This window comes from Pristiophorus japonicus, chromosome 21, assembly GCF_044704955.1.
Source record: "Pristiophorus japonicus isolate sPriJap1 chromosome 21, sPriJap1.hap1, whole genome shotgun sequence".
NCBI lineage: Eukaryota > Metazoa > Chordata > Chondrichthyes > Pristiophoridae > Pristiophorus > Pristiophorus japonicus.
The window spans coordinates 11,017,604-11,029,404 of record NC_091997.1 but is presented as its reverse complement, the minus strand read 5'-3'; the positions used below and the strand labels follow the sequence as shown (position 1 = coordinate 11,029,404).

Genomic DNA, 11,801 nt, shown 5'->3' with positions numbered 1-11,801 from the left:
ATTTTGAAAAGATATAAGTGGCAATACTGTGACATCCGAGAGTATTATTGGATTAACACTGTCATTTTTATGTCCCTCCATGTTTCTTGTACCCCCTCTGAGGTGCTGATTGTTGTGGGGGTCGAGTTCCTTCGGTATAAGTCAACTTCCAATCCCATGTCCAGGTAGCCATTCTTGATGTCTGAGCCTAGACAGTGAGTGCTGTTAACCTGTTTGACTTTGGAGAGCTTCACAGCTATGCCCAGCACGATCCTCACCTGACATCTACACATATATACACAACAGGAGCAGGAGTAGGCACCTCGTGCCTGCTCCACCATTCAATAAGACCATGGCTGTTCTTCTACTTCACTATCCCCATATCCCTTGATTCCCTTAATATCCAATATCCAGGAAAGCAAGGGAGAGAGGTTTGGGGGGTGAGGGGAGGGGGGGGAATTCCAGAGATTAGGGTCTATATAGCTGAAGCCAATGGTTGAGCGAATAAATCTGGGATGCTCAAGAGACCAGAATTAGAGGAGTGCAGATATCTCGGGGGGTTGTGGGGCTGGAGGAGATTACAGAGATAGGGAGGGGAGTGGCCATGGAGGGATTTGAAAACAGATGTCTCTCTCACGGGCACAGAACTGAATTGTCAGGTCAGTCTGCAAATGACAGTCGTGACCATAATCCATGCACAGGAATTGTTCTGTAGGCACCTGTTGCAATCTGCTATCATGCTTTCCCCTGGCTAGTCAGGTCCGTATTACTGTGGATTGGACAATCACAAATTCTATACAACAGGAAGTAGTCTGGCACATTGCAATCCTGTGGATGTGTACAGCAAATGACTGCAGTTGTCTGGTTGTTAACACATTTATTGTTCTGATCCGTATCCTCTTTTGCAGGAACGCCAGTGAATGAAGTAATAATATTCTCCAAACGTGAAAGCTTTGTCCTTCAGATTCAGTGCAGATACCATGCCGGTTCAGTCAACAGCAGCAGGTACAAATCTGACTTGGTTCCCTCTATACTTAAGATGCTTGAATTTGGGTTACCAGAATTCAATTACAATTATTTGAATGAGTTTCTTGTGTATTCCTTACAACAAGCATCAAGGTTTTTTTTCCATTAGCTACTTTGCTAAAACAAATTCCTCAGTGTTAAACCAAAGTTTGAGCTATGCCTTGATACAAGGGAATGAAATGAATGTTGAAAATGCATCTTTAAAGCCAAGTGTCATCCTTTCAGTTGCTTATTAGTCTGGAGTTTGATGATTTGAACATTCAGCATAGCCATCCACATACTGCCTACTGTTCACTTACCATGTTATCACTGCAAGTAAGCCTATATTTTAAATAGTTTTGATAGCACCGAAGGGTCATGGTGCTATACAATACATGGGGCAATACCTTTAAAGGCATGAAATTCCTACCCTTACCTGATTTCAGCTCAAGACTCTTCTGAAATTTAGAACCAGCTATCTATGTACTTAAGTTCATGCAGCATTCAGGGATGCCGTCAAATAATTTAAGAAAGAAAAGTGATTGGAGTGAATTGAAGAGAAAAATCCATCTCTGGGACAATAAGCTGTTGGTTTGCTATAGGCTGAAATAATGGTTTGTAAAAAGAACCAGGGAAAAAGAGAGATGTTTTAAATCATCCCTATTTCAAAGAAAGTCTTGCTTGTTACTGAGGTGCTTCCATGACGAGATTACGAAACACAAGAGCTGTTACCAATTAATTGAGAAACACAATTCTCAATTCATCATGCTCTTAAATGTTCAAAATGGAGCCAACATTTGGCATTTCAACAAAATGTGCAATATACATTTTTCATGATGCTCTTAACATCTAGGCAGCATTTGACCAAATGTGGTATCAATAGGAATCAATAGAAAAATTCTCCACTAATTGGAGTCATATCTAGCACAAAGGAAGATGGTTGTGGTTGTTGGAGGCCAATCATCTCAGTCCCAGGACATCGCTGCAGGAGTTCCTCAGGGCAGTGTCCAAGGCCCAGCCATCTTCAGCTGCTTCATCAATGACCTTCCCTCCATCATAAGGTCAGAAGTGGGGATGTTCAACGATGATTGCACAACAAAGGCATGACTGATTGATTTTTGCTATGAGTGGAGGCAGACGGCTCCAATGGCTACATTCTGTAGCTGATGTGATTAATTTAATATTTTTAATTCCCACACCAACTTTCCTGCAGAGGCTCATATTCCTATTCTGGCTGACTCATTGTGCTAAGCTACCAGTTAACTTCGCTCCTGCGCAGTTTTCAAGGGGAAAAAAAGTCAGGATCTGTTTGTTTTCAGCATCTTGCGCACACGTAAGCAGGTACAGAGCAGTGAAAGCTGTGGATTTGATACAACAAAGCACGGCAATATATAATGGGTAAACACTGAGACAGGGACAGATGTACAAGGACAGCCAGATAAACAAAACTGCACACAAGGGCAAGAGCGCATAGAATAACAAGCAAACATTCCTGCCGTTCTTCTCCTGAAGGTACTGATTGATGCTGGAACTCCAGCACCTGTCTGGTATCACATCTCAGGAGCCAGAGTTCATCTGGATTCTGGGAGGGCATGAGGTTAATTGTCAACTTGTCTCTGGAACATAAATTTGGCATTACAGATCAAAAACACCCAAATTTCCTTTCCATTAATTTCACTTTGGATATCGCTGCCAGACCTGCAACATCAGTGTCACTCTCCAGCTGTAAGTTGCAAATTACCCCTCCCTATATGCTGCGTGCTTGCAGATTATTTGACCATTAGGCAGCATAGCCAAGGCTGATCTGGCCCTCACCCACTATCTCCACATACTTGCTGTCGGAGGTCACTGGAAAATACAGGAGTAACAACACCTCCTCAGCCCAGGGACATCAAGCTCAATTGTGGCACCTCCACACCAACACTTGGACCTCATTGTACCATACCACACCATCATCATCATAGGCAGTCCCTCGAAATCGAGGAAGACTTGCTTCCACTCTAAAAGTGAGTTGTCAGGTGACTGTACAGTTCGTTACGGGAATTACAGTCTCTGTCAGTCGGGACAGACAGTCGTTGGAGGAAAGGGTGGGTGGGGAGTCTGGTTTGCCGCACACTCCTTCCGCTGCCTGTGCTTGTTTTCCATACCACAGAGTGCTTTGTCCGCTGAGCACTTAAGGGAATCCAAAGAAAACACATTTTCTTTGAAGAATTTGTATTTATATAGCATCTTTCACATCTTCATGATGTCTCAAAATGCATTACAACTAATAGATTACTTTTGAAATGCAGTCAATGTTGTTGAGGCCAATTTGTGCCCAGCAAGGCCCCACAAAGAGCAAATGGATGAATGACTAGGTAACCATGTTTTGGTTAAAATACCAGGAGAACTCCCCATTGCAGGGCATGCAACATATTTTGTTGAACGTGAGCAGGTAGGGTCACAGTTGAAAGTATCACACGCGAGAAAGCTCAGATAATGCAGCAATTCCTCAATTATCAATGCAGAATATGTACTGAGGTCCATGATGGATGTGAACCCATGGTCTTCTGACTCAGAAGCAAGTGTGCTACGACTGAGCCAAGTTGACACGAATAGAGCACAATTATCATGGATAATAAATAACATAGTTCTTGTGGACATTAAAAAAAACCCATCATAAATAGGTAAGATTGAGAAATTATCAAAGCTAAAAAGTCATTAATACATACATTAAAACATAACTTCAATGTAAAGAAGTATCATCCAAATGCAGAGAAAATAAAAGACAAACCTTCACTTTATATTATAAAAACGACACCAGGAGTTGGCCCCACAGCAGATGTCAGGTGAGGGTAATTAAATCAGCCAATTAGGGAAGTAGAAGAGTTGAGGACAAGTGATAATGATTGCAGTAGCCCCTAGTGATTAGCACATTTTCGACTTTCAGTGTGACCTGATTTGATTAAATGAGAAGTCTCACATTATCTACTTTTAGAAACATGCGATGTTAACTCTTTGAGGACTGAATGTCTGTAACTTCAAAATTAGAAAAATACCCTGCAGTAAGGATTACCTTAAAGTGTAATTCGTGTTTCACAATAGCAGAAGACTTCAATCTTGAAATAAATTTTTAAATTGCATTCTTTATTTGATGCAGAAATGCAGCTTTGCCTCAAAACTATTTAGAGATAATTATACTTTGAGAGTTTAAATTTATTTTAGTTGTTAAAGATCAGCAATACAAAGTAAATGTATCAAAATATAATCTTGCAATTGTGGTGGGATTTCCAATTGCTCCTTCGTTTTCTACAAGTTATATGTGCCTGGACTGCGCGGAGGTAGCTGCTCTCAGCTGGACAGGAGTGCTGCAACTGCAACTGAAATAATGAAGGCAGACCAATCCATTATAACCTAACTGCAACATCTGCCCATTTTACCTCCTCCCTTCCCACTATCCAGGGCCCCAAATATTCCTTCGAGGTGAAACAGCGATTTACTTGTACTTCTTTCAATTTAGTATACTGCATTCGCTGCTCACGATGTGGTCTCCTCTACACTGGGGAGACCAAACGCAGATTGGGTGACCGCTTTACGGAACATCTCCGTTCAGTCCGTAAGCGTGACCCTGAGCTTCCGGTCGCCTGTCACTTTAATTCCCTGCTCCACTCCCTCTCCGACATCTCCTTCCTCGGTCTCCTATACTGTTCCAATGAAGCTCAATGCAAGCTCGAGGAACAGCACCTCATCTTTCGTTTAGGCACTTTACAGCCTTCTGAACTCAACATTGAGTTCAATAATTTCAGAGCGTAACCTCTGCCCATATTTGGCTCCCTCCCCCCTCCCTCGTCTTATGTAATTTTTTTCTCTCTGTCTCCAATGGCAGCTAGTAATTATTCTGCCATTCACACCCTAGCTAGATCAATCTTTTTCTAATTTCTACCATCACCATTTCAAGTCGGCCCATCATCCCTTTTGAAACTCTAATCTCTCCTGTCTTCCACCCTATCACAGACCTTCCCTTTTGTTTTTTCTTCCCCTCCCCCTTTCAGTGCTCCTTAAAAATCTGTTCTTTTCGAACATTCGGCAATTCTAACAAAGGGTCATCGACCTAAAACGTTAACTCAGTTTTTCGCTCCACAAATGCTGCCTTATCCACTGAGATTTCCAGCATTTTCTGTTTTTATTTCAGATTCCAGCACCTGCAGTATTTTGCTTTTGTAATAGCCTACTTTGTGTTTATTTCTAAATGACTATTTATACTATAGATAGAATGTCACATTTTGCTACGAATTTGTAGCTGACAAACTCCACAGCACCCAATACTCAATGTGCACTTATTTACATCAAAAGAAACGCTCCCAATTGCTGACTTCAGCGTGCTTGAAGTTTGAATGCTGTATCACACCAGATGGATAAATAATTCGGTGTAAATTTCAGACCAGCTTTAACCAAAGAACTTGTCAATATTTGTCTGTCAATTCATTTAACACCATTCAAATGTTCTCAAGGGTGACACAAAATATAAACCCTGAGAGATCAAATCGGATGCTGATGGTACAGATGGGCTAAGAGGAATCAATCTGAAATACTTCTGTCTATAAGTACCAAGAAACAACTTTAGGAATGAAATTCTACTGAGGAGTTTTCCTTTCCTTTGTGGCCTACAAAACCTCGTGTCGGCCTTGGCTCAGTGTGAACACTCTTGCCTCGGAGTCAGAAGATCACAACTTCAAGCCCAGCTCCAGAGACTTGAGCACACAATCTACAACAACAACAACTTGTATTTATATAGCGCCTTTAACATAGTGAAACATCCCAAGGCACTTCACAGGGGTATTATGAAATAAAAATTTGGCACCAAGCCGCATAAGTAGAAATTAGCACAGGTGACCAAGGGTCAAAGAGGTATGTTTTAAGGAGTGTCTTGAAGGAGGAAAGAGAGGTGGCGAGGCAGAGAGGTTTAGACAGGGAGTTCTAGAGCTTGGGGCTTAGGCAACAAAAGGCTGAGCGATTATAATCGGGATGCTCAAGAGGGCAGAATTAGAGGTTGACACAACAGGGCAGTACTGTCAGAGGTGCTGCCTTTCAGATGTTAAACTGAGGCCCTGACTGCCTTCTCAGGTGGATGTAAAGAACATGGCACTATTTGAAGAGGAGCAGGGGATTTGTCTTTCCAATATTTTTCCCTCAACCGACATCACTAAAAGGTCATCGACCTGAAACGTTAACTCTGTTTCTCTCTCCATAGATGCTGCCTGACCTGCTGAGCATTTCCAGCATTTTCTGTTTTTATTTCCGATTTCCAGCATCCGCAGTATTCTGCTTTTGTATCACTAAAACAGCTTTATTGGTCAGTTTATTTATCTCATTGCTGTTTGTGGGACCTTGCTGTGTGCAAATCACTTGCCACATTACAACAGTGGCTATACTTCAAAAGTGCTTCATTGGCGGTGAAGTGCCTGGGATATTCTGAGGTTGTGAAAGGTGCTATATAAATGTAAGTTTGTTTGCTGTAATCTGTTTTCAAATATTAACTGGAACAACTCAGCAATAAATTAGCAAGAAACTGTTTATGCTTCAAAGATGTATGTTGATCAGTAGACACATACTCAGTGATACTGTTCAGTAATTTTCTCCCCACAGACTCAGCTTAGAGTTATTGTTAATAGCTTAAGGGACATAAATGAAGCATCTAATTAGCATGACTAGTTCCTTTACCATAAAAGGGCACTGTCATCCCATTGGGGATGATGCAGAAGTATGCAATTATGATAACAATTGCAGTACAGCCACCTCAGCTGTAACCAACAGCAATGTCACCATGAACCATGGAGATAGCTTCAGTAGCTGTCTCAGCAACATGGCTAGATGTGAGGAATTTATCCCGTGTAATCTTCATATACGCTTAAAAAATTTTCAGCAAATCTTTTTATCATATCTTGTTTGCTGAGGCTAGATTTGCTGAGGGAGTAATGTTACTCAACATTGGATGTAATGCAGAAAGCAGCAAACTTGAGTTCGGTTACAGTAAACAGTAAGCTCAACTTAAAATTGATGCATTCTTTGATTCAAAGAGTGATTTAAAGCCTATCTACTAATCCTTTGGATTGCACTCATTTTTTAGGTTGTGAACCCAATCTAAAATTGACTACATACTGAACAAATAACAACAAATGTAACGCTCCCAGCGGCTTCCTGTAACTGAGCTCCGAGCTCCCATTACTATCAATGAGATTATCCCTAACAACAAAAAAACTGCACACATAAATAAACAGAACAATCACTTTTTTTAAGTAATAGAATTTAAATTAAATTCAATGTTTTATAAAAAATATATATTTTTTTGAAATTTAAAAAAAAATGTTTTAATAGTGTTAACCAAAAACTTATCTTCATGGGCAGGGTTTTTAATATAAAAATAAGTTAAAAAAAAATATTTTTTCTATCTTTTAAAACTCTTACGCTGGTAAAAGCAATAGTTTTACCAGGTGTAAGCGTTTGAAGGACATTCGCTGCGCAGGAGTTGGGCAAATAGCCCAAATCTCCGCCCGTGAGGTCCTTTTCCCGGACCTATCGCAAGTGCGGGGTTTAGGCACCTGTGCTTCGCATGCCTAAATGCGGAACCTGCAGGGCCTCTTCTGGTGCGTGCGCACATCATACACATCCAGAGAAGCTTCAAATTACGGCCCAACTTTTTCAATTGTGTTATAAATAAATAACTTATATTTATATCGCACCTTGCATTTCCTCAGGACATCTGAAAGCACCTCACAGTCAATGATGTGTAGCACTGTTTCATTCAATGATATGGTTTAGAAATTAAGAGACTGGAATGGCAGCTGATTAGGAAAAGGGGAGGTGCAACGAGACCTGGGTATCATGATACATCAGTCATTGAAGGTTGGCATGCAGGTGCAGCAGGCGGTGAAGAAGGAAAATGGCATGTTGGCCTTCATAGCTAGGGGATTTGAGTATAGGAGCAGGGAGGTCATAATGCAATTGTACAGGGCCTTGGTGAGGCCTCACCTGGAATATTGTGTTCAGTTTTGGTCTCCTAATCTGAGGAAGGACATTCTTGCTATTGAGGGAGTTCAGCGAAGGTTCATCAGACTGATTCCCGGGATGGCAGGACTGACATATGAGGAGAGATTGGATCAACTGGGCCTGTATTTACTGGAGTTTAGAAGAATGAGAGGGGATCTCATAGAAACATATGAAATTCTGACGGGACTGGACCGGTTAGATGCAGGAAGAATGTTCCCGATGTTGGGGAAGTCCAGAACCAGGGGTCACAGTCTAAGCATAAGGGGTAAGCCATTTAGGACCGAGATGAGGAGAAACTTCTTCACTCAGAGAGTTGTTAACCTGTGGAATTCTCTACCGCAGTGAGTTGTTGATGCCAGTTCGTTAGATATATTCAAGAGGGAGTTGGATATAGCCCTTACGGCTAAAGGGATCAAGGGGTATGGAGAGAAAGCAGGAAAGGGGTACTGAGGTGAATGATCAGCCATGATCTTATTGAATGGTGGTGCAGGCTCAAAGGGCCGGATGGCCTACTCCTGCACCTATTTTCTATGTTTCTATGTTTCACTGTACTTAAGTTCCCTATCAGTCAATTGTTCTCCTTAGAGCAGAGAACGCTAAGAGGAGATTTGATGGAGGTGTTTAAAATCATGACGGGTTTAAATAGAGTAAATACAGAGAAACTGTTTCCAATGACTGAAGGTCGCTAACCAGAGGTCACAGATTTAAGGTGATTGGCAAATGAACCAAAGGTGATATGAGGGGAAACTTTTTTACGCAATGAGTGGTTAGGATTTGGAATGCACTGCCTGATAGGGTGGTGGATACAGAGTCAATAGTAGCCTTCAAAAGGGAATTGGATAAATACTTGCAGGAGAAAAAAATTGCAGGGATATGAGGAAAGCAGGAGAGTGAGACAAACTGGATTGCTCTTCAAAAGAGCCGGCACAGACTCGATGGGCCTTCTAAGCTGTACTATTCTATGATTCTATAATCACACTTCATGTAAATCACACAGTTCATGATGATTGAAATGATTGCAGGAGACTTGCAATAGACCACCATGTTGGAAATGAGAATTATGGAATCTAAATAGGGCCCATTCATATTATTCCCAAAATTGGAATCCATTTTTGGAACTGCAAATATTCCTGTCTGAAATAGAAGCACTTTAATAAATATATTGTTTTGATTTAAAGAGGAAGAGTATTTTATTGAATAATCATTAATTCATAAATGTTAGTAGGGGGAAGTCAGAAACCTATACACTTACAGGTATCTCTCAGTTACCCCTTGTCTGCTGCTGTTTAAAGAAAGCCCTGAAGCAAATGTTTAGTGTCCAGCTGACGTGATACTATGAAATTCTTTTGGCGTTATGAATGGTGAAAGTGGATAATGCACAGCATTTCATATTCATCACATAACTGGAGTTATAAGGAAAGGAAAGGAAGACTTACATTTATATAGCATAAAAGCAAAATACCATGGATGCTGGAATCTGGAATAAAAACAGAAAATGCTGGAAATCCCAGCGGGTCAGGCAGCACCTGTGGAGAGAAAGCAGAGTTCACGTTGTCTCTCTAATCTCTCCTGTCTTCCACCCTAGCACCGACCTTTGCTTTTGTTCTTTCTCCCCCTCCCCCTTTCAGTGCTGGTTAAGAATCTGTTCTTTCCGAACACTCTCCAGTTCTGACGAAGGGCCATCGACCCGAAACGTTAACTCTCCTTTCTCTCCACAGATGCTGCCTGACACATTGAGATTTCCAACATTTTCTGTTTTTATTCCAACGTTTGCATTTATATAGCTTTTCCCTACCACCGGATGTCTCAATGCACTTTACAGCCAATTAAATACTTTTGGAGCGTAGTCACTGTTGTAATGTGGGAAACGCAGCAATCAGATTGCATACAGCAAACTTCCACAAACAGCTATGTGATAATGACCAGTTAATCTGTTTTTTTTGTTAAGTTGATTGAGGGATAAATATTGGCCAGGACACTGGGGATAACTCTCCTGCTCTTCTTCGAACAAGTGCCATGGGATCTTTTACGTCCACCTGAGAGAGCAGACAGTTTAACGTCTTATCTGAAAGACAGCTTTTATATACAAAAATCCCAAATTTCCTTGGGGGGTTCCACTGGACTCCTGCCATAACTCGAATAAAACCCACAGGAAAAGGCAGGATTCAGTTACTCCGGGTTCCCTCTGAATCTGGGAATTCCTGATCAGACTAGGAAGGGATGGAACTCCCACATGCCCTATACAAGGCCCATGGTGCCAAGGATACAGAAACTCTCTATACATAGCGTTCTCATTCCCCCACCGAAGTCAAGACTCAGCATGATAGGCCATGAGAAATGAGGCACACCGCTGGGTACAAGTATGGGTGGGGGGCACGTCCAGACTAGAAAAGCGGTCTAGACCCGAACAAAAGAAATACTGGTACTTTTTCAGACCCTTTGCATGATGGGAGGAAGGGAGGGCGGGGTCAACATGGAGTCTGTGGTGACCTGAATAATGTTCCTCCCCAACGGGTAGGCGGATACCTGTTTTTCTGGCTGTATGGGGCAGGCAGACACCAGAATAGTGTCCACAGGGGTGAGGGTGCCAGCCAGCCCTCTGACAATTAGGTTCCCGCCTGGTGATCCCACACACTCTGGCAGAAGGGCACTGGCGGGCACAGGTGTAACCACCAGGATTGTAGTCCATAGATTTTTGCGGCCAAAGTATCTGCTGCCATGCGGAATCTAAATCAGTGAAACAAAGGTTGACTCAAGGTAAATGTACAGCCATATCCCTTTATAACATTTAGGATTATGGGCAAAGCCATATGGTCCCAAATGCTTTGCTCGGTCTACTAAATAACAGAAAATTCAAAATAATGCCCAACAGTCAAGAAGTCAAGGCTAAAACACTCGGCAGTCCCATAGGGTCTCAATGTGATGTTTTCTGTGACAGTTCCATAGGGTATCAATGTGGGATTTTCTGTGACAGTCCCAAAGGTATGACTGTGATGTTTTCTGTGCAGGATTACATGAGGTACTGGCTCTTCTGACAGCACAGCTAAGACCAGATGCCAATCTCACAGCAGAAATCGGCTTCCTTACAGAAGTCTTCAGCGAAAATAGTTTCAACTCACTCTTGAAGGTATAGTATTGCAGATGGTGTAGTACAGACCACAGAGCTATACATCGACCATGTTGTACTGTAACATAAAACACCCTGCTCACCCTGGCTTCAGGGAGAAGTAGTTTAAGATTTGTGGGAATAAATGGAAACCGCATTGGTATTTGTTTCATGTAGACCTGAATGAAAGCAGAGTGCAGAATAATATTGACTGCAACACACCGTAAACTGATCCACAGTAGCTATTGGATGTGATGGCTTACATTATAACATAATTTAATTCTGTCTGTTTTTATTACACACAAGTCAACATATATGCATTACTGAGATATGTGCTTTATCACTGAACGCATCAGAATACCATTTTTATGGCTGGGCAGCAAGTGTTGAAAATTTACCCCCGCAGCCCAGTTTTTTTTCTCTGCAGTTCATTTAATCAAAGCTTCGCCTGGATGGATTAAAGGTTGGGTAAATAGTCTCTGTTTCCATTACAGATTCATCAGAAGCTCCGGCAGTTTGTCAGGCAAGGCCCCTCCCCAGCCCTGCACAGTGCAGCAGCTTTAGCGGAGGATGTAAGTAGCGACAATCAGAAGTCTGGGTGCTCGGCATTAGGAAAATGTCACTCCTCAGGGTAACACTGTGCGCATGGTTGCATTGGAAAATGATTCTACTATAAGCAATTTTG

At 41.8% G+C, this 11,801-nt stretch overlaps 1 protein-coding gene across 1 annotated transcript in view; it reads left to right on the top strand.

Annotated features, from left to right (window-relative positions):
* Window positions 1-953: 953 nt before the first annotated feature.
* The window catches only part of LOC139233601 (MAGUK p55 subfamily member 3-like), a 72,621-nt gene continuing 61,773 nt past the window's right edge, over window positions 954-11,801 (top strand). The window contains exons 1-3 of the mRNA XM_070864005.1: window positions 954-984; window positions 11,019-11,137; window positions 11,611-11,688. Coding sequence (XP_070720106.1) covers window positions 960-984; window positions 11,019-11,137; window positions 11,611-11,688 — 222 coding nt within the window. The 5' untranslated portion in view covers window positions 954-959. The remainder of the gene's footprint in view (window positions 985-11,018; window positions 11,138-11,610; window positions 11,689-11,801) is intronic.